The following is a 20,954-nucleotide window of genomic DNA, read 5'->3' as shown; positions in this document are numbered from 1 at the left end:
CCGTAAGGGACGCTGTCGGGCTGCTGGAATCCGTGAGTCCATGGCCGGTGGCCGGCTCCCCGTCCGGCGTCCGCCGCTGTCTGTCCGTATTGATCGGATGGTGCGGCGCGGCCACTGCGCTGTCGGCTCCCCGCCTGCCGGCCCGCTCAAACGGCCACTAATGGGCGCCACAATACCCGACCTGCCGCCTCCTCCGACACGCCCCCCCCCCCCCGGACCGACCCCTTCGCCTGTCCGTGGGGGCCAGGTGCGAACGAGGCACGGCGCCGGCCCGGGCCGCCGCGACAGCACGACTGCTGTTTGTGCCGCCACATACTGCGCCCGGTGGCCGCTCAACAGACTCCCTTTTCCCTCGTTTGTTTAAATTCAGTCCGTGACGGCCGGTTTTTAACCAAGCCGCCCGTTTCCGGCCCAAGTCATACAATTTCATTCATACCGAATGAATGAATGGAGCGATTTCGCTGGCCGCGCGGCGGCGGCGGCGGCAGCACCGCGCTCGGCCGATGGTTGCCATAGCGACGGGGGCGGAGCCTCACGGCCGGCCGTCTCGGAAACGGGCACACGTGCGGCGCCCCATTCAGTCGCATCGGAGCCGCCGTGTGGTGAGGGTCGGGGCGTTGTCGCCGCTACGTTGCTGCTTGCGTTGAATTGCGATTTGTGCTGCCTTGGATATTGGCTACACACCTGTTGCCATTGAGGAGCTACTTCGATAAGGTGAGTTGTGACTGCTGGAATGAATGGTTTGTGATCTGCAAGGCCGAATTAGCGGTTATGCCCGCAGTACTTTCACCGTCCGGTGCATCCGTATTGATCGGTGGCGGCGCGTCGTCTCCGACGCTCTGCCGTCGCTGATTCTGCCGGAACCCAGCCCTGTACTCCCCTCAGCGCTCCTGTGTGAGTTGGCTCATTCATTGACCTGTCGGGGGCGTCGATATGGGTCAGATGTGACGCAGCTGTGGGGCTGCCGCTCGCGGCCCGTCGCCGGTCGGCCCGCCTGCATCTGGCGACTGGCGGCCGCTTTTTGTGGCCGGTCGGGGCGCAGCCACCGGGCCGCGGAGACGGGCGACTGGCGACAGAGCGTCGGTGTGCGCCGTCCGGCCGGGCGGACGGACGGACGGACGGACGGGCGGCGGCGCGGCAGCCATGTTTGCTGCGTTGGAGATGAGACGGCCGGTCGGCGCAGCCTCCGCCGCCGCTGCCCGCGGCACCTGCGCGACCCACATGCCGTCATGGCGGCGCCGCCACCACCGCCGCCTCGACACGGCGACGGGGCGCAGCTGATAGCGAGACTGAGACGAGCCACACCCAGTAGATACCTACTCGGACATTTGGGATGATTCGAGATATTTTGTCCGGAAGGACGGAGCCAGCTGTCGATATATTATATTTTGTTTTTAATTGTACCGACTTATGCTCTTATTTACACCTCCGAAATCGCTCTTGGCGTAGCTGTATAATGTGTTTCAATATGAATTGCCTAAACTTATAAGTTTGCTGACAAAAACTTTGCTATGGCGACCTGTCGACGGACCGACGTCTCAGTGAATTTACCAGCAGTGGTGTCATCACGCTATCTCTACTTCGATATCTCCTTAAAAAATGTCAGTTTCCAATAAACTATCGTTTCAGTCTATCACTATTAACTATCAAACTTTCAACTATCGAACTATCACTCTTTTCAAAAAGCGATGCTATATTTGTGTTTCTTTCAAGCACGCGATTCCGACATTTATCCATGCTGTCGCTCCAAAGTGTCCCTGACATTCGCAGAGAGAACGTGAGAGAACGTTCCGCAAGTTTTAGCTGATGTTTTCAATTAAAAGGCAAGATGGCAAATGTAATGTCTATCGATTTTATACATGCTGCTGTGACACGGAATAACAATGTTGGGCACTGTAAGTTAGCGGATACAAGTTATTTTTTGGCCCAGTGCACGCTCACGGCTAGACACGTTGCTGATGAAACTCATTCCAGTCACAGTCGTCTGGCTTTGAGTATCTGGCTCTAGCGTGCTCGGCTCTTTCTATGGTCATGTGAAGCCGAAGCGTGTGGTTCTAATCACGCCAGCCAGTGATCTGGCCCAATTCGCCTAACTAGAATGTAAACAGACCTGCTCGGCTGCCTGTTCGAGTCGCGCTGCTGGCTGCTGGCTGTCCGTTCTTGGAATACTGTCAGGCGAGAGAGCGTGTCGGCTTCCGGGCACGGAGTGGGAACCACGAACAGAGCGGGAACCACGAACAGAGTGGGAACCGCGAACAAAGTGGGAACCGCATGCCACAGCTGTCGCTGCCGGGACAACGCTACAATGGACAAGGCTGCTACGAAGAGAAACATTTAATGCCCGTTTGCTGCGAGAATGATTGACATTGCTGGTTTTATAGACATATGACAGAAGATCACTGTTCTGTCGGTTTCAGAATTACTTTTGTTCCTATGAGTTAGTCACCGGGCGTTTCCAAAGTGTGACGAACTCATTTATCTTGAGCACGGTTTTGAGCCTCCTTTCGGCCGGGTCATTGCATCACGGCGCTGTATTTTCGTGCCGTGTATCACGCTGGGCAGCCGCCGAGCGTTTGTGTATGTTTGTCCAGGGCGGCCTGCAGTCTCCTGCGCCACGGCGCTGACAGACCGGCCGGCTCAGATGGGTGGTCGCCCTGTCTCGGCTTTGACTAATGGCTCTGACCAGATTGTGGTGACCGCAGCACCGACAGACACGGGCCGGGGCGTGTCGGCCGCTCCCGTACGACCGAGAGCTTACCTCACCTCGCTCACCGCACCTTGCTCACCTGAACTTACCTCACCGAGACCGGTGTCGTGTGTCGTATGATCCTCACCGAACTGCTTACGCCCGGCTCAGCAGGGCACTTCACTGAAAATGGATGAGGTGGAACACAATTTTTTATGTCGATCTGCTCTGTGATGCAACTCATCGCTTTGTACAAGAGGTGCAGCGGTGTTGTTCTGTTGCTTTTTTCGTGGCTGCTCGGTTTTATTGGAAATCACTTCATTCATCCATAGTTGCAGTGAAACATTATGCCCTCGTCATGCTTCTAGGGCTCGGCACTGGCTGAGGAGACGGATTGACGTCTGAACACGTATCGCGACATCGTCTTCCCGCATCCATTGGAGGTAATTCCTCCGCGGAACTGGACCGCCATGGCCCGGCGACGGCGTTTTTGCCTGTCGACCAGCGGCGAGGAGTCGGTGGTTGGCACAGGCCCGACCTTGGCTCCGGCTCGGCCCGGCCCGGTGTGTGTTTGTCCTTGTTCCAGCCTTGACTATCGATCATTCATGGCGCCCGCTCGGTTGAAGCGTCGATTCCCGCCGCCGGTGTTAGCCCGTTGTTTTTGTGTCATTTGATGGATTGGTGGTTTCCCGTCAGTGTCCAGGAGAATAGGGCACACCAGTAGCAGTCCATCGTTACGGTGTCGCCATTGATGGAGCTCATGCTCACGTCAGGCGGGTGACATGTTAGGATCCTCTCCTACCGATCACCCGCCTACAGGCTACATTCATAACTCTCGGTGGATTTCAAGCCAGGTGCCTGGTGTGGCGGCACGGGCCGGTCGGGCCACTCGGTCCTGCCTGTCCAGCCGGCGCAGCAGCTCGCGCGCGAACAATACACACAGCCTTGGTTTTTATCGCGCTGCGCCGAGCGCCACCGCGCCGGTTGCAGCCGGCCGTATAAGGTGGCCGCTCGACCGCCGCCCGCTCGCTCGGTCCTGGCGTGCCGGCTATAGGACTGAAGGCTGGCACAACCCACCAGCTGTGAGTCGCTGCTGACGGCGGTGAACCTGGCGCAGAGTGCGCCGCGTCCGCCGTCACTGTGCCACCGCCGTGGGTAACTGTTCCGGCAGCGCGCGGCCAGCCGGCCCCATTCATGGATCGGCGGCGGCGGCGGCGTGGGAGCGCCGGGCGGCTCGACGACCTTCGGTCGGCGCACCTCCGGCCGAGCGACCGACCAGCTTCCGCCGGCGCCGCCCGCACTCGGCGGAGAAACGAGCCAGGAAACTGCCGCGCCAACGGAGAAACGACAGGAAATCTTTTGTGGCCGCCGGAAAGGCAGGGAAACTCGGCGGCCGCCGCCGCAGATTAGTAGGCCGGGTCGGGCCGTGAGAGGTTTTCTGGAGACAGAGCAATGACTGTCGGAGAAGGAAGTGTCAGCGACCGAGACTGTTCGATTGTGTCCGGTATCGATCGTCTAAAAAGTACTCAGCGGGAGTTACTGAGATATTCAGCAGACTGGTATTTCCATAATAATTTTCTGCTTTGGATTATGTAATATACCACAATGATGACAATACCGTGTGCACTGTGCATACGATTCGGGTTTTTATTCCTCCCGTGCTTTCATTCAGTAAAACATGTCTGCTGCTGTATGTATATATCCCTTTTTTACGCATTCTGTTGATTTTAATGCACACATCTCCCAATCTCTTTGGCAATGACCTATCGAATAATGGTTCCGTTCTGTATCGTACCCATCCATTGTGCAGCCGATAGTCGAATCGATAAGTGGCTAATTTGTGAGCACATGACCCGATGGCTAGTTTGGGTCAGGCCTGCGACCGAGTGGACTCCACCAAGGCCGACTGACCGTCCGTTCGTCCCCCGATCGTGATCGGGGAGCGGATGCCGACCGGGTATCGCTCGGCGCGCGGCCTCCTCATCAGTAGGCGATGGCTCTGCAGGCTGCAGCTTATCTGTCCGACGACCTCCGCACCGCCCGCATCCGGGTTAAAGTTGTTTAGATGCCCTAGCAACAGAGGCGCGGTGTCCTCATGGATTTGGTGCTCTGTTCGACGATTTGTGGCACGGCCGACGGCCTGGCCCAGACTGGGGCGCGAGGCCTTGACATTTGTGGAGTTGTAGCGGACAGCGGTGATTGTGGAAACAGTGCTGCTGGATCCGGAATCCCAAGTAGCGGTCGTGTGATGTGGTCGGGCTATCAGTATCGCTGGTGTTAAAGCCACAGCTCGGTGTTTGCCAACTGGATGGCCGGCCGCTCGACATGCAATGTTTGTTCTGCATCGGACACTCAACACGGACTTCATTGATGCGCATTTAGCGGCGTGTCCGCGTGCGACCCAAATACCGCTCACCTGTCCGGAGCGAGGTCACGGCGACTCCGGAACGTTCTAAAGAGAGGCTGTGCCTGAGGGCATGCCACACCACGACGTCAGGAGGTGAGAGAAACGGGTCGTCGCGCGGCGCCGGAGCGCGGACATTGAAAGGCTCTGAGCTGAGCGGTGCGGCGGTCTGTGGCGAGCCGAGCCCCGCCGGAAACCGACACCGGCAGCCACTCGAAATGGTAATAACATTTCACTGGCCCGATAATGTGGCCCCAGAGAGAGGACACTTCGCCGAAGAGCGGACACGCTATCAAGATGGTGTCGGTGCGGCGCGGCCGACACGACTGCAGTAGTCACGTGGGCCCGCCGCGCGGCCATTACATATACAGCGGCGGGCGCGGACACCGCTCGAGCGCCGGCCCCTGGCGATAACCTGTCATGTTGGCATGTGCGAGTGGCTGTGGCAGTGACGACGCGCCAGGGGCCGGCGACGGGGCCACGTCTTGTCGGTGTCCGGGGACGCGCGCCTGGCGCCACTCAGGACAGGACACAGGGTTCTATCACAGGTTGTGGTGTCGCCATGCATATTGTCAATTTGGCTTCACTATACTTGGGCCCGACAGAGACAGCTTGAGCCTGAGGAGGCCCCTCCGCGATCTCAACCTTTGGTGGTATGTAGATGTACCCCTCCCCCCAGCTACAGAGGCCGTTCCCACGCGCCCTTTGCGGTTGAGGCGATTTGTCATGACCCCCTCCCCAGTTGGGCGAGTGTCGGACGCTCCTCCTAATGAGGATAGCGGACGTCGGCGGGGTCAGCCAGCCTTTGATGACTTTTTTTGGCGCGGGCCGCGGCCGCCGTCCGGCTGGCGGCCGCCCCGCCCCTCCCCTGCCCGCCCCTCCCCACATCCTGTGATTGTTTCCGGCGGGGCTGATTGTGAGGCCGGCCGGCCGTCCCGTCCGGTTCGGTTCGGTCGGCTCCCACAGGCCACCTGACGACGCGCCGCCGTCGGTCACCGTTTCCTGCGGCCGTCCCGCCAGGAAGTGCACCCCGGTCCGCCCTCCCTCCCTCGGCTCCCTCTCGGCGCAGCGTAATCCGAGTCGCCGGCACCGGGACCAACATCCGCCTGAGCAGCCCCTCGCTCGGCGCCCGCCGGGCCCGTAGCCCTCGCTCAGCGCTCGCCGGGCTCGTAGCCCTCGCTCCCCGAGCCCTCGCTCTCCGCTCGCCGCTCGCCGCCCGTCGCCAACCGTCCACCGTCCGTCGCTCTCTCGGGCGCCCACCGTTTGCGATAAAAGCGGCGATTAGGGGCAAAACACGAGGTGGCAGCTGTGTTATCCGCAGCGCCGCTCGCCACTGCCGGTCGCTATCGGCGAGATTTATGGCCACACGTCGTGTCCGATCGCCCCGATGCACAATTATCGGCCGCTGCGAGTGGTCGTGTTTGGCCGCGCCCTGTCACTTGTCTAAACACTCGGGCACCACGCCGACCGCACGGCCCCCAGACGACAATGTTGTTAATGAGTTGTGAACTGCAATCGCGGCCACAATCAACACGCTAACTAATGAGCAGAGACCGCGCGGCGATAAGCACATCCATCCATGATTTACACTCGAGGTGGTATGCGATTCATACCCGGCGGTCTCCGGACTGCCCGGGTTGATCGGGGTTCAGGGAGGCACGGCCTCTGCCCTCGGGGTCGGCCGAACTCCGACGTCATTCTAGCTCGGAGCGGGCGAATATACGAGACGCCGGATGTCGGGAGCTGTGCAAATATACAGACACGACAGCGGCGGTCCGGCTGGGCGGCCTGCAGCGCGGGGTGGACACGGCTCTGCGATACACAGACTGACGGAGCGCCGGCGGGGGCCCCGCGGAGTGACCGCCGCTGGCCGGAGCGCCCCACATCGCTGGGCTGCCCGGCCGGCCGGCCGAGCCGAGCCAAGCCTACGTCACCTTCCGCCGCGGGGTGAGCCGCGGGTCAGAGGTCAACAGAGGGTCATCGCGTGGTCAGCAGCCCTAGATCGACCCACCGGAGATGGCCCAGGCTTTCACTGGCTCTCCGTGCGCCGTTTCAGCTGTTTATGTAGCGGTACTTCTTATCATGTTTGTGGGATGGAACGTGTCGTGCCAGCTGGTAACTTCCGGTCAGATGTTCTGATCTGGCAACTTTATCAGGTCGCTATCTGGCAGTCCTCTGTGCGGCCCGGGCTTCGTCCATCTGGTCTGAGGGCGCCTGGCTGCGCGGGCGAACCTCTGCTGATGCAACTGTGAGCTATCATAACCAGCTGGTCTGCGATAATCAACTCATCTCTAACCCACCCAATCTCAGTTTGAACTACGGCCTCACGAATCGCATACCTGTTTCAAAGCTCTTGAGCAAGGCCATTTCGTGGCTGTCAATTTGGATGGCGGCACGATATGCAACAGGTAAATTACGTATTCCGGTCTGTCTGTCTGTCTGACCTTAGTTGGGTGTGCGCGGCCGTCGGTGTGGTGGTGAAGGGTGACCCGGCTGCGTCAGGTGGCAGTGACGGGTCAGTCCAGTCGCCCGGCCCGCCCCGGCCTCGCTCAGTAGGCACGCACGTGCGGCTCGGCCGCGGCCGGTCGGCCTTGGAGACGGCGGGTGCCGCGCCGCGTGGGCGCCTCACCGGGGTAGCTCGGGGCGACAAGGCCGTGCCCGCTGCTCACCACCTGGCGATGACTGCGGCTACTGTGGGCCGCTGCTGCCTCCCGGCCACCCGAACTGCCTGGCAGGGCGTGCATGAGATGATGACGGAGATGATGGTCAGTTCTTAGGTAGGAGTTTGAAGTGCGTGGACTGCGTAAATGTGTGGTCAGCTCGTCATCAAATATTGCCCTAATGGCAGCCAGCTGGCAGCACGTCATCAGAGTTTAGACTAGGGCTCATGTTTGTGCTGAACGATGGCTGTTTTTCATGGCTGGCGTAGTTCTCGAGCTAGCTCACATTGGGAGTGGCGTGACGGACGGTGTCGGTACGCCCGTCGAGCCTCGGGTGGGTCCGGGTCCACCCCTCCACGGCCGGTCACCAGCACTGTCGGCAGTTACGGTCCGGTCAGCTGCTGCTCAGTCGGCATTGGAAGGCACGTCCGGCCCGGTCTGCCACCTCGGCAGAGCACGGCCCGAGCGCTGACGACGGCCCGGCACGGCTCCGGGTCCGAGACCGTCCCAGAGGCGTGCTCGGTGGCTCTGCGGTGGAGGGGCGGTGTAGCATGACCCGGCCCGGGAGATTTTACTTGGTAGAAGTGGGATATTTTTTTAGAGAAACTCACAATATGAACAATTTTCAACGATTTTTAGAATTGTGATGTATTACTAATAACACACAATTTTACTGATTATTTGCAGCTTATTGCTCAATGCACATTGAGTTAAAATTTCTGAGGAACACGGGTACAATTGCTGTCCATCTTGCTATATTTTTGCGGCGCTTGTTAAGTACCATGCCGTACTGTGCTTCCTTGTGGCACCAAACTGTTCACACGCCCGCCAGCTCCCGTTCTGAGCCCATCCTCTTGCGCTCTTCCTGTTCACGTCCCTGTCGGCGCCGCTGCTGCCACCACCGGCTGGTGTCGAATGGATATCGTCACTGCCGTGGGCCGGCCGTCTCGGCTCGAGCCCAGGCTCCACCACCTCACCGAGCTGAGTTTCAATGGTGCGAGTGGTGTTACCGGATTTTCCGCCCCCCCCCCCCCCCCCTCCTGGTCCCTCACCGGCCTGGTCAACTGTGTGGGATTTTTGCCAATGCAGGTCCTAACCCTTGTTATGTGGCCAAACGGCCTTGATTTGAATGATGTGTTTCCTTGAGCCATAAGGAGAATAAATAGAAGCCGTGCAGCGGTCCTGCTGTTCGGGGTAGTTGCCACGCTGCTTGGTTCTGTGTACCCCGCCTCTGACGTAGATTGGGGGGCCAGTGAAACTTCCAGTTGGTTCTCGAACGCCTTTCACTCGGTGCCAGTGTGCAAAAGGTAACGGCTGTTCTGTTTTGTTTCAGGGCTGTGGATGAGGAATAATGAGCTACAAGCTTCATTAAACAGGTGGGTTTAGCGGCCGTGTGAACAGTGAGAGATGCCACGTTATTTCCCGAGATCTGCAAGATCGCATTAACTCGCGTCCTTGGAAACAACCTTTGGAGCTCGTGTGAATCGGACTGTTTCCTGCTTCAGCTATCCAAAGTGATTGACACGGATGCCTTTGAAGTTTTTGTGCCTGTTTATCTTTCACGATCCTAACATATTTGTGAGGCCAAAACAATAGATTGGATCACCCGAACATGTGTATGTTCGACTCCTGCCAATAACCAATTGCTGCTGGCAAAGTGGTCTGTTGGCTGCACTACCGAGTCGCCGTGTCTCGTTAGTCGAGTCGACTACATGGTAGTCCAACTCAAAGTACGCAGATGGACAAGCAGCAAAGGTGTCCTGTCGCACAGACGATATGGGTGGTTGGCTGTGTTTCCAAGGACTGGAACAGTGGATATGGGCGGTAGGCTGTGTTTCCAAGGATCGGGACAGTGATGCCGTAGAAATGATCAAAGGGCTGGCGTGTTCGTGTCTGTACCCTTCTGAGACTTGTTTAGCGTGTATCCCTTCGTGGTATGTCTGTGTAGGCATTCTTCGACTGTGCATTCTCCGAGTAGGCACGTCTCGATGCGCTCGTCTGTGTGATGCTCCGGTGGTGTACATTTCTGTGGCGTGCGGGACACACGTAGCACGCTCTACCCGACATGTCCGGCTGTGCATTCCTCCGTGGCATGTCGGCGATGGTCGTACACAGCGTGCAGTCCAGTGTATACCGTGTAATGTATACAAGTGACCGCCGGCGGCGTGGCGACTTCCATCCGCCGGGGGGTGTCCGTCCGCGCCTGGCGGGCCGGGAGGGTGTCCGTCCGCGCCGCGGCGGCTCCCGTGCCCAGCACGGAGACCGACGCGCTGACTGCTGCGGCCACCCACCGATCTGACGGCTGGCTGCCCGCTCGTTGCCATAAGCTGAATTTATCATCTCTGATAATGAGCGCCCGCTAACCTCGGCTTAAGATGCCGTGTCGGTGGTTGTTGATAAGCGTCCTTCGTCGCCCCGGCGAAGGACGTCGTTATTTCTGCTAACCGTCAGTCATCGAAACCATCGGGTGTCATTTGTGCGGCTCTAATTACTCAGATTGTAGAGTTAGTTAACTCGACCGACACAAACTACCTCTCATTCACCATCTGAGTATCGAAACATTTCCATCGATATTTCATTTTTACCGAGAAATAATAAGGAAGTAGATTGAAATGAAATGATAAGAGTTATCGCCTTTCGTGTATAATTGGACACCCGAGGCATACTTATGCCTGCGTGCCTGATTGCCTTGATAATTAGCACTGATTGCTCCCTAAGACCCACCGTCTCCACTTGCCACTGGACCTGTTCGCGGTCCATTAGCTCCCGGTTTCTGAGAAGCGCGTGTGCCCACCGTACGGGTCGTTACATCTGCGGCCGGTCCGGCGCGGCGCGGCCGCTCGTTCGGGCCTCCATTCTCCACAGCATCCGGTGCCTGAGCCGCGCGCCGGCCGACCCCTCCCCTCCTCCCCGCCCAGACACTCTCCGCCGGCGGCACCGGAAACGAGCTGAAGGCGGCCCGCTCTCCCCGCCGCCCTCGCCCTCTCTCCGGCCCTCCCCTCTCTCCGCGCGGCCAGATGGGGCGCGGCGCCGCACGAGGGAGAGGCGACGGCGGGCGGGGACGGCGGCGATGGTCGAGGGAGGGTGCTCGGCGACCGGACGGAGAGCGAGGAGCGATGGGACGAAAGCGGGTACGGTGGAGAGACTAGAGAGCAATGCTGGCGAGGCGATGGAGCCCGACTATCGCTGTCGGCACGGCCGGACTCCGCCGAGCTCTGGGCGGCGGCCGGCTGGCGGTGCGCGCCCAGCGTCGGCCATGTGGCGGCCGGCGGCGGCTGACACGGCCCAGCCGCCCCGGTGGCCAACCCAAATAAACAGACGGGGCCCGCCGGCCGGTCCGGCCCGCCCGTCGGCCTGTTTATAAGGCCGGCTTCACGTCGGCCCGGCCCGGCCCGGCGACAGGCGGCACCGGATGGAGCCGCCGAGAGCGGCGAGTCGGCGCGGCTGATGCGCCAGGCTGGATGGCTCATCATTCTCTACTTGTATGATCTAAGAGGACAAGGTTCTACCTATGATGTGCGCTTATCACCGGTGCGTTTCCTCTGTTCGCTTCCTGAACTTCTCTAAGCAGGGTCCGAATGCATGCCTATGCACCAGAGCCGGCTGCTGTGTTTTCTGTCACCCCGCCATCCCGCCTCCCGCCCTCTTCTCGACCCTGGCGTCGCCTCGGCCGTCCGTCCCGCCTGGCGTCCGGACCCACACGCCTGTCCTCGCGGCCAGCCAGCGCTCCGGAAGGAGGCCGACATCGGATAGCGAGCCAGCCGCTCTGTCGGCGCCAGGCGCGCCGGACGGCACAGATACCACGCGCTGGGGGGCTCGCGAGGGGGCCCGCCCCTCGCCAGACCCGTCCAGCACGCTGTCGGGGCCACGCGGGGTCGCCCTGCACCGGCCAGGCTAGGAGATGGGCACCGCGTCTGGACTCGGGCTCGTCTCGCCGAGGTCTCGTGTTGGTTGGAGATCTCTCGGAAAAGAACAACTCGCGTCGGTGATAGTGGAGAATGTCTAACACGCAACATTAGCATGGGCGACAGGCTGTACCCCGCCGGTTTCTCGCGGCGATGTCTGTCGCTGCATGGTGACACTGCTCACCAGGAGCGTGACATGTTCTCGCGCCCATGTCGCGACCGCGAGGCGACGCTCGCGCGCCTCTGCGGCCGCTGAGACCGGCTCGACACCGCTCGACCACGTCATGTCAATCGCCGCGCCGCGCCTTGCCGACGTACCGGAATCTCTCCTGTAAACAGCGCTGTTTTCTTGTCGGATTCGGCAGTACGGTGCGATTTGCAGTGCAGCCGTTTTTCTCCCTGGAGACTCTTCCGGCATGGTCTGTTATCTGGTGAGACACTTATTTTGTCATGTCGCTGCAGCTGCGGTGAGGGATTTGGCCGCAAGGATCAGTCAGCTGTCAATATGTCTGTCTGCCGACTGTCTGCACCGTGCCCCAGAGAGTGTGTGACAGCACCGTGCAGACGGGACTGACCGGTCATTCATTTGGTGCAAGGCTCGTGACCGCTGTGCTCCTAGACAGAAAAGGAATTCAGATGTTACAATATGCATCAGGACATAACATTGCAAGTATCGAGTGCTTTTACCATAGCGTCTGGCCCGGATGCTGGCGCTGTGTAGTTTATGGATATTGCCGTGCTACAGCAAGTAGTTGTATATCATTGACACAAATGTATTCAAATATTCAAATAGTGTATGTCAATTGCATGCGTTCAGGGAATCGGACTCGGGTGCTGTTTCGTGTAACGATCTTTTGGACAGTGTCGTCGTGCAAGTGACGCGAATTGGAAAACCCTGAAACGTTGTTCCTTGTGAAATGAATGGTCGTGACTTTCTGTTACTATCCGAGTCCGAAGTACGACACGGAGGACCGTCCGTGTAGCGGGTGTTGTTCGCTGTCTTCACCAGAAGACACTGATTCGTTGATGTCCGCCAGACAGACGCTAGCATCCAGCAGAGGCCTCATGTGGCCATCTCGCCCCTCGCCTCTGGTCCATTTCTGGCGGCGGAATGCGCCGTTCTCCGGGGCGCGGCGCGGCAGCTATGTCCGACATTCGGCCGGCCACCGGCTGGCCGGGGGCGGTGCGCTCCCACGACCTGTGCCCCTGTGCCGGCGCCTTCCCACGGCTCAGTGGCTCAGTCTCGGCGGCATTCCTCGACCGCTGCCCGACTCCCACCGCCTGCCTCCTGCATCTCGCCGCGGCGCGGTGCAGCGCGCGCTGGCGCCGATCGGAGGCTGCGCTGCCGCCGGCCGGTCGCGGTTGGGGCGCGACTCTGCAGCGACCGCCGCCGCCGGCGGGATGCCCGTCTCGTGAGAGACCTGTTCACTGCGGCGCCGATCGCCGTCGGCCAGTCACGCGGTATGTCGAATCGCCGCCGGCGCAGACGCCAGAGCGGCGCTATGTTGAGATGTGGCTGGCTGGGCCGAGCTGGCGACCCCTCGTGACCCCGCGCTGCAGACGTGTGAACACCTCTCCCCCTCTGGCCGATCTTTTAACCCGCGCCCTGCTGGGGGGGTGTTTGAACACCCCCCCTTGTGGTTTTTCGCAAATATCTCAAAAACGGCGGCGCGGAGCGCCGCCGTTTTTGGTACACCTTATCATACATCAATTCTACACATGTTGTGAAAATTTCAGACCAAGGTCATTCAAGGTCAGGTCACCAGGTCACTTGAAGTGACCTCACCTCATAAAAACTTTCAATGTCTGTCATAGCTACACCGAGTGACCGATCGCTTTGAAACTTTCAGCGATTGCTAAGAGCAATAGCTTGTACAAAATGTATATCACAGAATTTTGATATCGATGACCTAAGGTCAGGTCAATTTTGCGACCTCCCCATTATAAGTCAATGGGAGAAAATTGAAATGCGCCTCTTTTGGATGAAAGACATTATAAACACTCCCAAACACCGAATTACAAGTGGTTTAGACACACTGAACTTGAAAATGGTGTCCGTGACCCTTGTTTATGCCCTGAGGTCATCTTAGGTCACAAATGGTATCTAACAGTTTTTCGCAAATAACTTTTGATAGAGGCATGCTAGAGCGATGAAAACGCCTCAGATGTGTTCAGCTCGACGATACGGATCGACTGATATGCAACATGACCCTTTCCGGTCAGGTCATGACCTTGACCTGAGGTCAAATTTTCAAGTTGACCTTTCAAGGTCAAGTCATAGTTCATTCGATGCGTCTTGACGAGAGGAATACGATGCCGGTAAAAGTAAGCTCGTACAAGGCTTGGGTCAAAAGTTATTGCAGAAAAACTGTTTTCGAAAAAATCGGCTATTTTTGCAGTTTTTGCCCCCTGCAGGCAAAACCGTTGACGTTAGGTCAAATCTGAGAGTATTACTCAGAAAGGGCGTTAAAAGAGCTATTGAATGCGCTTTTCCGCGGCGCTGTAGCTCTATTGGTTCCCGAGTTATGCATTGGCTTCTTTGAAATTTTCGACATTCGACCTGGAAATCGGCGAAATTTTGCCTTCAATGACCTCTGGTGACCTGACCTTTGACCTGACCAAAAAATCGACCGAAGTGATTTCGTCATTATTTTTGACGCCCTTTCGAACGCCGCCTTCCGCGTATCGCTACGTGGCCCAGGAGCCGAGTTACAAGGGGGGGGTGTTCAAACACCCCCCCCCCCCCCAGCAGGGCGTGGAGGGCGCGGGTTAAAATCCAACCCGACTGCATGCGTGATTATAACACCCTCCGCATAGCTGCGATCATTTCCGGAAACTCGCTAGCCTGGGTGTCTGGTAAATCCAAACCCAGTGCCACACAAAGCAGTGACAGCGTTGGCGCTCGCACCGTTTCCGGTCCGTGTGAGCCGCCGCCGCAATGAATGGGCGCTGGAATGCGGTGACCTCGAGGGCGGGACGAGCGGAACGGACGCGCACCGGGCCGCCGCCGCCCGGCCGACCCGAATAACCAGCGGCCGAATGGCGCACTGGAGCCGGCTCCAGAGCCGCTCTCTGCCAGCCAAGAGTCAATAAATCGCCGCCGTGTTGGCGTTGGCACGGATTCTGCGCAGTAGCTTTACCGGCTAAAGTGGCCTGTTATGTTCTCAGTATGATTGTGTGGCTGTGCTCTCCCTGAAGTGTTGGCTGTGCTCCGGTGGAGTTGCGCCATCAGATTACTTTTAACATTGAAGTCTGATAAGGTGCGCGGTGATCCGGGGATTGTTTTCGTCCCGTTATGTTTGATTCGTTGTCTCTTTCGAGCGCATCGGACAACACCTCGTCCGCCTGATGTCACCGGCGCCGTTCTCGTAACTTTGACGCAGCAGTATTTCGTGTGTGGGAAAACCACAACGCCTGCACTCAGTGATGGTCGCCCCATTCACTCCGTTGGCAAATGTCAAATAAGCTGACGAGAACCACTTTTTATACCGCACGTGTCGTGGCAAAACGATTTTTATGCACGGACATGCCGTGTCTGTCCTGATATCGGTGGCAGACCATATTGAGGTGTCACGAACTACGGACTAAAAACTAAGAACTACGCCAGCACACTGCTGGCGCTCAATGTCATTAACCCAGACACCCAGACCTCAGTCTGTCTGTGGTCGACGGTGATTGCGTCGGGCATTGTGTCAGCGGCACGAGATCCCATGATTTGCGTTGCAATGATCATAGACAGATGGTTGGTTCCAAAAGTGAGCCGGAACTTGGCTCGTCTGTCATAAGCAGACAGACAACACAGATGCTGGGTGGTGCGAGAAGTTTCAGATGCCGCCGTGGGTTAATTGTTCCACAGTGAGAGGTCTTGTTCTTTATATTCAAGCACCAGCAGCGGAAGTTGAAGTCTACGAATCACACCCGGACCGACTGTTTGATCAGCGTCGGCAGAGACCGGCGCACACGGTCATCTCATGATGCCGGTGGCCCGTTTGACGTCACTTGCCACTGAAGTGGCCATTATCGCTGTCGGCCTTAGATAAATTCAGACCGCAGGACTAGATAGATAGACAGATCGACAGCGGCTGACGCTCCGGTGACTAACTCGAATTAGACAAGGCAGGATGAAGCGGCCGAGTGGACCTTTGACACCACTGTTGACCTTTGTCATCATGACAAAGGGAAGGCCGTTGATTGATGGATTAATGTCACGGAAATGGGCTTACGCAACACACTGATATCGATTGACCTGTTTCAATATAGGTGTAGGAGTTAGGTGCAGGAACAAACATTGACGCCGTTCGCAGGCGGTGATAGGCATGCTTTGTTCGTTTACCACCAGGCTACTATTTGACAATGTGGAGTGGTCTGTCTGGCGTGATATCGTTTTGCCGTTCAATATTTTCTTTCCCAGGTGTCTGGCAGATCCACCTGTGTGTCGTAACCGAGGCTTGTTTTCAGAACTGCAGTGGGTCGCATGGTTCCTCGCCGACTAGTTAGCCGCCAACATCCGAGCTTCCCAGGTACCCGCTCGGCATTGCATGTTCCAATGACCTCACGAAGGCACCCGGACGGCATTCGGTCTATGTAGCTCGTTAGAGGCTTCCACTCCGAAAACAATATCAGATTTCAAAAGAGCTCCCTCGCAACGTTTCGCTAGCCGCCTGCTGGAAAACCCAGCGCCGTGTTGCGCATGCGCCACGCCGTCGAGCGACGCGGCGGCTGACCGCAGGATGCATATATGCATCCCGATGCATTTATGCATGCCTGCCGGTGGCACCACGAGAGAGATGGGCCTCCGAAAGTCCGGGAGTCTGAATGAAGCGTCGTGACCGGGTGTGACGCCTCTGCGGAGCGCGGCCCGCTCCCGCTGGTGGCCGACCATCTCTCAGTAACAGGGCCGAGTCGCTGTCGCGGCAGACGGCTGCGTCCGGTCCGACTCGGCGGCGGCAGGTCGACGGCAGGGCTCGGCGGCGGCGGCCGGCCGTTTGGCAGCGGACCGGCCGGGCCGGTCGGTCGGCCGGCCGGCCGGCCCCCAGCCCCGCACGACCTCACCGGCCCTCACCCGGCCGGACGGACGGCCTTGGCGGCTCATTGAAAAGATGGCAGGCGGCGTCGGCGCGGCGGCTGGCTGGCACGCGGCGCCGGCTGCGCCCGCTCGGCCCGCTCCGGCGCGGCTCGGCGCGTTGCATGCGGGCCGCCGTCGGGCCGAGCGGCGCACGCTCGGGAGCCTCATTGTTCGCTGCTGATTAACATGGCGTTATGGGGCGGCCGCGCGGCCGTGGCGCCGGTCTCTGCCCGGCTCCGGACTGTCCCGGAATGTCACGTCCAGATGGTGCGCGTCGCCCGGAGGACGGTGTGTCGCTCGCAGGGCGCCGCTCACAGATGCCGGCGCCGCCGCGCTCGGCCGGGGCGCTGCGTGCCGCGGCGGCGCGAGGGACGGGCGACGGCACCCTCTCGCAGCCTCCGACCGTGGTGCCGTCCGCCGGCGCTGGCCTCCAATGTAAACAGAGCTGGCTGGGCGGCGCGCCGCTGCGCCGTGCCTCGTGCCTGGCGCGCCGCAGTGGCCGCAGCAGCGCCGAGGGCCTCACGGCGCGGCGTGGCAACACCGGAGGCGTCAGTGACGGGACACGGCGCCGCCTAACTCACCTTGACCCGCCGCGCCGGGCCGGGCCTCTGCATTTACCTGGTCCCACCCACCGGCCGGCGCCGCCGGTGGCACCTGCTTCTGTGAGTGTCTGAGTGGAGAGGTGTAGTGCGTCTGTCGGCGTGTTGCGTGTGCGGAGCATCTTGCCTGAATCTTGCTTGATAATCGGTAGTCTTCGCACTGCCTTCCTCCCCCCCAACAGACACGTCTCCGTCCACTCACCACCGTTGTAGACCCACCACAACCCTTGTGCCGCTGTCAGTCGGACGTGTGTAGGCGGGATGTGCCGACCGCGTGTTTTGTGCTGGTGGCTGCGCTCCCCTGGACTGCTGGCTCGTGTGGGCGCTGCTGGTTGTGCCGGTGCAGTAACCGTGTTCCGTCGACGGTCGAGCTGTGGTGTCTGAGCGGCTGGCAGCCGCCGACGCTGCCACCACCGCGGCCGTTTTCTGTCAGTGACCATGCCCGGTGACACATTCCGAGCATACCCGTCTGACAAGTGGTTCTGCTTTCAGGTTTCTGAGGCTCGATGGCTCTCTCTGGATGAGGGTGTAACTCTTGATGGCCCATCATGGCCAGCCGGCCGCGCCGCCCGCGCTGGTGCCACGGCGGCCGCCTGCCGCCGGTCGGCCCCCGGCCGCCCTGCCCGCGCTGGCGGCCGTGCACCGACCGCCGCCGCCTCCACCGCCGCCACCGCGGCCCCCTGCGCGCCGCGAGGTCACACTGCAGAGTCCGCGACCCGACCAGCTGCGCGCCTTCAACATCTACTCAACAACACCGTCGGCATCCGGGGATCGAACCGACGCCGGGCGCGGCCGACGACCGGCGTCGGCGCACGGCAAGGCCGGCGGCGACAGCGGCTGGCACGGCAGCGCGGCGCCGGCTAAGCCGGTGAGTCGGCAGCCGGTGCCGCTGAAGCCGCCGCCGCCGCCGGCCGAGGAGCCGGAGCCGAGCCTGCGCGACTCGTTTGTGTGCTCCGTGTGCGGCCGCTGCCGGTGCGAGGCGTGCCGCGAGCCGCGCCCTCTGCCGCAGCACCTGCTCTGCGGCCAAAAGTGCGTACTCTCTGCCGAGACGTGCGTGGACTGTGTGTCGTGTCTGTGCTGCGTGAAGGCGCTCAGCTATCACTGTTCGTCTTCGGACTCGGGCTCGCGCGACGCCGATAAGCCGTGTTCGTGCGGCGCCGGCAGCGCGGGCTGCTGCCTGCGCTGGACCGGCCTGGGACTGCTGTCGGCCGTGCTGCCCTGTCTCTGGTGCTACTGGCCGCTGCGAGGCGGCGTCAAACTCTTGGAGAAGTGTTACCAGCGGCGCACCGGTGCCGGCTGCACGTGTCCGGCGACCAGCCTGCTGCAGCGGTGAGCGACGGACGGCCCGGGCGGCCGCTCATCTGTGATTCGCCGACGAACGCCGGCGCCAGCGCGGCGAGAGGGAATGTGAGCGACTGGGTGAGAGCCGAGTGTGAGAGAGCGAGAGCGTGGCTGGTGGCTGTTGACCGGTATCGGTGCGGTGGACCGCTGTGGGCTGCACCCGGGGCAATCGGATATTACATAGTCAGCAGGCATGTTCTGTATATTTTGTACATCCAACTATAGAGAAATAATTTATTTATATGGTGGGTTTACTTCGGAAACCGGCGATGTACAAGATTTGCTAAGGAGTATTTATTCGCGCGATAGCTAGAATTCTCTGCGCGTGACAAGGTGCTAGTCAACGTTTCGTTAAAACCCGCTGACCCGCCCGCTCCTGTTCCCGTGCTCCGCTAATTCCTCTCGTCTGCCTCTGTCGTTCGCTGGGCGCCGGTCGCCGCACTGCTCTGTCCGCCTCAGCTCGTGTCCGCGGACAGCCGCGGTGTGTCCGCAGCCGGACACAGTCTGTGTCAGCCGCCGCCCCAGGTCAGGTCGCCGCTACCGATCACCAGCAGCCCACGGCCGCTCTCATGTATTGGATGATGCGTTTTCCTTAACCGAGTTATACAGTATTATCTAGTCCCTGTTGGCGGTGCCCAGGCGCCCCTGCCGCACACGTTGTTTGTTGGTTGTACTGCTAATTACAAATAAATGCAGTGCGTTGTGTGTATGTATAACTGTACATGTATGTATAAATGTACCGGCTGTACGTGATCAATACAGCTACAGTGAACAATGGACAATGTGTGTCGAATGGGAATGGCAGCCAACGACTGGGAACAGAATGGAGGCTGACGCATAGAACCTGCACCGTTAAACTGAAACAATACGTGATACAACTGACGGTTTAGCGAACAACTGCCTCTACCAAGCAGGCGCACCTGCTCAACGATTCCCCGCCATTTACCGATTTAGTGTGAGGCCGTATGGCCAGCCGTTCGGCCGTCCTTGTGGTACTCATCAGGTCAATGAGATCCACAGAGTTGCATTGCACTCTGTCGACCCGTCCATCGGATAATTGCGTTATAGCTGCAAGTCCTGCAAAGAAAAAGTACAAGATTGCTGAAATTAGCATTCAAATCTCGTCGTACTCCAGGATGCAGAACCAGGCAGAACCGGTTCCACTGCTTCCTTTCAGCGTTAGTCAAACTTCGGCCTATTATCCTGCAGCCGGTCCGGTGACCGGCGGACCCGGCGAGCAGGCCGGCCCCATCCCGTCCCTGGGCTGAGAGACCTGCTGCCGCCCCTGAGCCCCATCCCGTCCCCGGGCTGAGACACGCTCCTCCATCCCTAGGCTGAGACGTGCTAGTCCTGTCCTTAGGTTGAGACAGGCTGTTTCTGTCCCAGAGCCCCAGAGCCCCAGCCCGGCCCTAGGCTGAGAGACCCTGGCACGGCCCCTAAGCCCCAGCCCGTCCCTGGGACACGCTCCTCCCGTCCCCGGGCTGAGACAAGCTAGTCCTGTCCCTGGGTGAGACATGCTGCTCCCGTTCCTGAGCCCCAACACGTTCCAGGCCGATCCCATGAGCCATGCTGCTCCCGTCCCAGAGCCCCAATTCGTCCTTGGACTGAGACATACTTCATCCAATCCCTGAGCCTCGTCCCGTCCATGTACTAAGACATACTCCTCCCGTCCATGGGCTTAGTAGACATGCTGCCTCCGTCCCCAGGCCCCATCCTGTCCACAAGCCGAAACGTTCTCCCTTGTCCTGTTGTTCCTGATCATCGACGGATCCTCGTGGATCCGCCAGTGACTTTTCATATGTCATAACATTTCGTCTTGCATTGCCAAGCGGTAGCAGGGAGCGCAAAAATTGTGCCCTCTCCGGGGTTCTCCCTCGGTCTGCTAGCTTAGGGCGTTGGGCGCCTGCATCCGCCAGTGGTGCCCATTTTCATACTACAAAGTTCGGCCTCTTTCTCTTCCTGAGGTGGGCTTCTGTTTCTACCAGAGCTGCCCGTCTACCTCCACCAACGCTGAGCTCTACCTCCGCCCCTAACGGCTGCGCTGGTCGTCTGCCTCCCCCAGCCCTAGCCGCCTGTCTCCGCCTCTGCCGTCTGCCTCCCCAGCCCTGGCCGCCTGTCTCCGCCTCTGCCGTCTGCCGGGTCACCGCGGCGCTCCCAGTCATTGATCGGCCGGCAGCGGCCGGCGGCCGACACCCGGAACCGTCCGCCCATCTCTGCCCTGGGCGGGTCGCGCCCACTCTCTCTCCCTGACTCCCTCTGTCCGACGACCCACCCTCGCCGGCCGAGCTCTGTAT

At 59.7% G+C, this 20,954-nt stretch overlaps 1 protein-coding gene across 1 annotated transcript; it reads left to right on the top strand.

Moving 5' to 3' along the window:
- The first annotated feature begins 579 nt into the window (after nt 1–579).
- Nucleotides 580–19,439, top strand: LOC122365166 (protein sprouty homolog 2-like). The gene is made up of 3 exons (XM_043336144.1): nt 580–714; nt 9,084–9,126; nt 17,812–19,439. Exon 3 carries the CDS (start codon nt 17,858–17,860, stop codon nt 18,650–18,652), a length of 795 nt encoding a protein of 264 aa, XP_043192079.1. The 5' UTR covers nt 580–714; nt 9,084–9,126; nt 17,812–17,857; the 3' UTR covers nt 18,653–19,439.
- The last annotated feature ends 1,515 nt before the right edge of the window (nt 19,440–20,954 follow it).

The sequence above is a fragment of the Amphibalanus amphitrite genome, unplaced genomic scaffold (genome assembly GCF_019059575.1).
Source record: "Amphibalanus amphitrite isolate SeventyFive unplaced genomic scaffold, NRLGWU_Aamphi_draft 000720F_arrow, whole genome shotgun sequence".
NCBI lineage: Eukaryota > Metazoa > Arthropoda > Thecostraca > Balanomorpha > Balanidae > Amphibalanus > Amphibalanus amphitrite.
Note: the sequence above shows the minus strand (reverse complement) of the source record. Positions and strands in the feature narration are given on the sequence as shown.

Coding starts and splice junctions, on each gene's coding strand:
- LOC122365166 (XM_043336144.1), top strand. CDS start 17,858: ATGGCCCATCATGGCCAGCCGGCCGCGCCGCCCGCGCTGGTGCCACGG.